General features: G+C 36.5%; 1 protein-coding gene across 1 annotated transcript; it reads left to right on the forward strand.

Moving 5' to 3' along the window:
• Positions 1-408: 408 nt before the first annotated feature.
• LOC145064541 (uncharacterized) lies at positions 409-1,183 on the forward strand. Its single transcript, XM_079011969.1, has 2 exons — positions 409-688; positions 768-1,183. The coding sequence occupies exons 1-2, from the start codon at positions 409-411 to the stop codon at positions 1,181-1,183; spliced, it is 696 nt and encodes a 231-aa protein (XP_078868095.1).
• The last annotated feature ends 225 nt before the right edge of the window (positions 1,184-1,408 follow it).

Genomic DNA, 1,408 nt, shown 5'->3' on the forward strand with positions numbered 1-1,408 from the left:
AAACACTAATCCTAGTTCAACTGTTATGATAGATGTGTATCCTGAACCATGCTTGTCGACTACTACAAGAACTTTTAGAAGAATATATGTATGTCTAGGTGCATTGAAGTTGGGATTCAAAGTTGGGTTAAGGGATTTCCTGGGAGTTGATGGTACATTCTTGAAAGGCCCATATCCTGGGCAGGTACTAACTGATGTGGGTCTAGACTCAAATAATGGAATATACCCTGTAGCATATGCAGTGGTAGAGGCTGAGACAACTAGTTCTTGGACCTGGTTCATGGAACTGTTAGGAGAAGACTTGGAATTGGGAGCAAATTAAAATTTTACCTTCCTTTCTGATAGACAAAATGTATGTTTTACCTAATTATTTCTCATGATAGTGTAGCTTACTTTCTATTTTTATAAATGAAACTGACTGTATTTGCATTTGTTAAGGGGATAATACCAGCAGCTGCAAAGGTATTCCCCAATGCAGAACATAGGTTTTGTTTGAGGCATATTCAGGAGAATTTGAAGAAACAATGGAAAGGAAAAGAGTTGAGTGACTTGGTTTGGGAATGTGGTAGAGCAACAACATTAAATCACTTTAAATATGCAATGGATGAGTTGAAGAAAATGAATGATGAAGCTCATGCTTGGTTGTGTAAGATTCCTACAGAGACATGGTCTAAATCTCACTTCAGTGGTATGTCATTTAGAAGTTGTTGAGTTTTATGTTTTAATATAAAATTTGTAATTTTTCTTTTTTAATATGTTTTTCACAGGTAGGGCACACACTGATTGTTTGTTGAATAATCTTTGTGAGGTATTCAATGCTAAGATAGAGGAAGGTAGGGATAAACCAATCATCACCTGCTTAGAGTATATTAGAGAGTATCTCATGAAGAGATTGTGTGTTGTGCAAAAGGAAATAGATAAGTGTCAAGGGGAACTAAGTACCACTGCAACTATAATTTTAGAGGAGATTAAGACTCAAGCAGCAAAGTATGTAGCTAAGTATAATGGGGCAGGAAAGTACCAAGTTGCAAGCACATGGAAGGATCAGTATGTGGTGAACCTAAATGAAAGAAGTTGCACTTGTAGGTTCTGGGAGATTACAGGTTTTCCATCTAGGCATGTTGTTTCTGCTATATGGAACAAAATTGAAAATGGAGAAGATGCACCTGATGTTGAGGATTAGGTCCATCCTTGCTATAAGCTATCAACATGGAGAGCCATGTATCTGAACAAAATTTATCCAATAAATGGTCGTTCAATGTGGCCAAAAAGTGATTTTCCGTTCACTTTAACTCCACCAAAACATCACACACGGGTTGTTATGTCAACTAGGCTAGATATGTACTTTTAATGCCAGCATGTATGTTAATGTTTTAAATATAATAAATGCATATGTGTAGGTTGGGAG

Source organism: Lactuca serriola, chromosome 7 (genome assembly GCF_051521515.1).
Source record: "Lactuca serriola cultivar US96UC23 chromosome 7, Lser_US96UC23_V15, whole genome shotgun sequence".
In the NCBI taxonomy this organism is placed as follows: domain Eukaryota; kingdom Viridiplantae; phylum Streptophyta; class Magnoliopsida; order Asterales; family Asteraceae; genus Lactuca; species Lactuca serriola.

What these genes read in the sequence shown, in the direction of transcription:
- LOC145064541 (XM_079011969.1), top strand. Translation starts at nt 409, where the DNA reads ATGAAACTGACTGTATTTGCATTTGTTAAGGGGATAATACCAGCAGCT. An exon ending in GTCTAAATCTCACTTCAGTG is followed by an intron (nt 689 to 767) that starts GTATGTCATTTA and finishes TGTTTTTCACAG; the next exon opens with GTAGGGCACACACTGATTGT.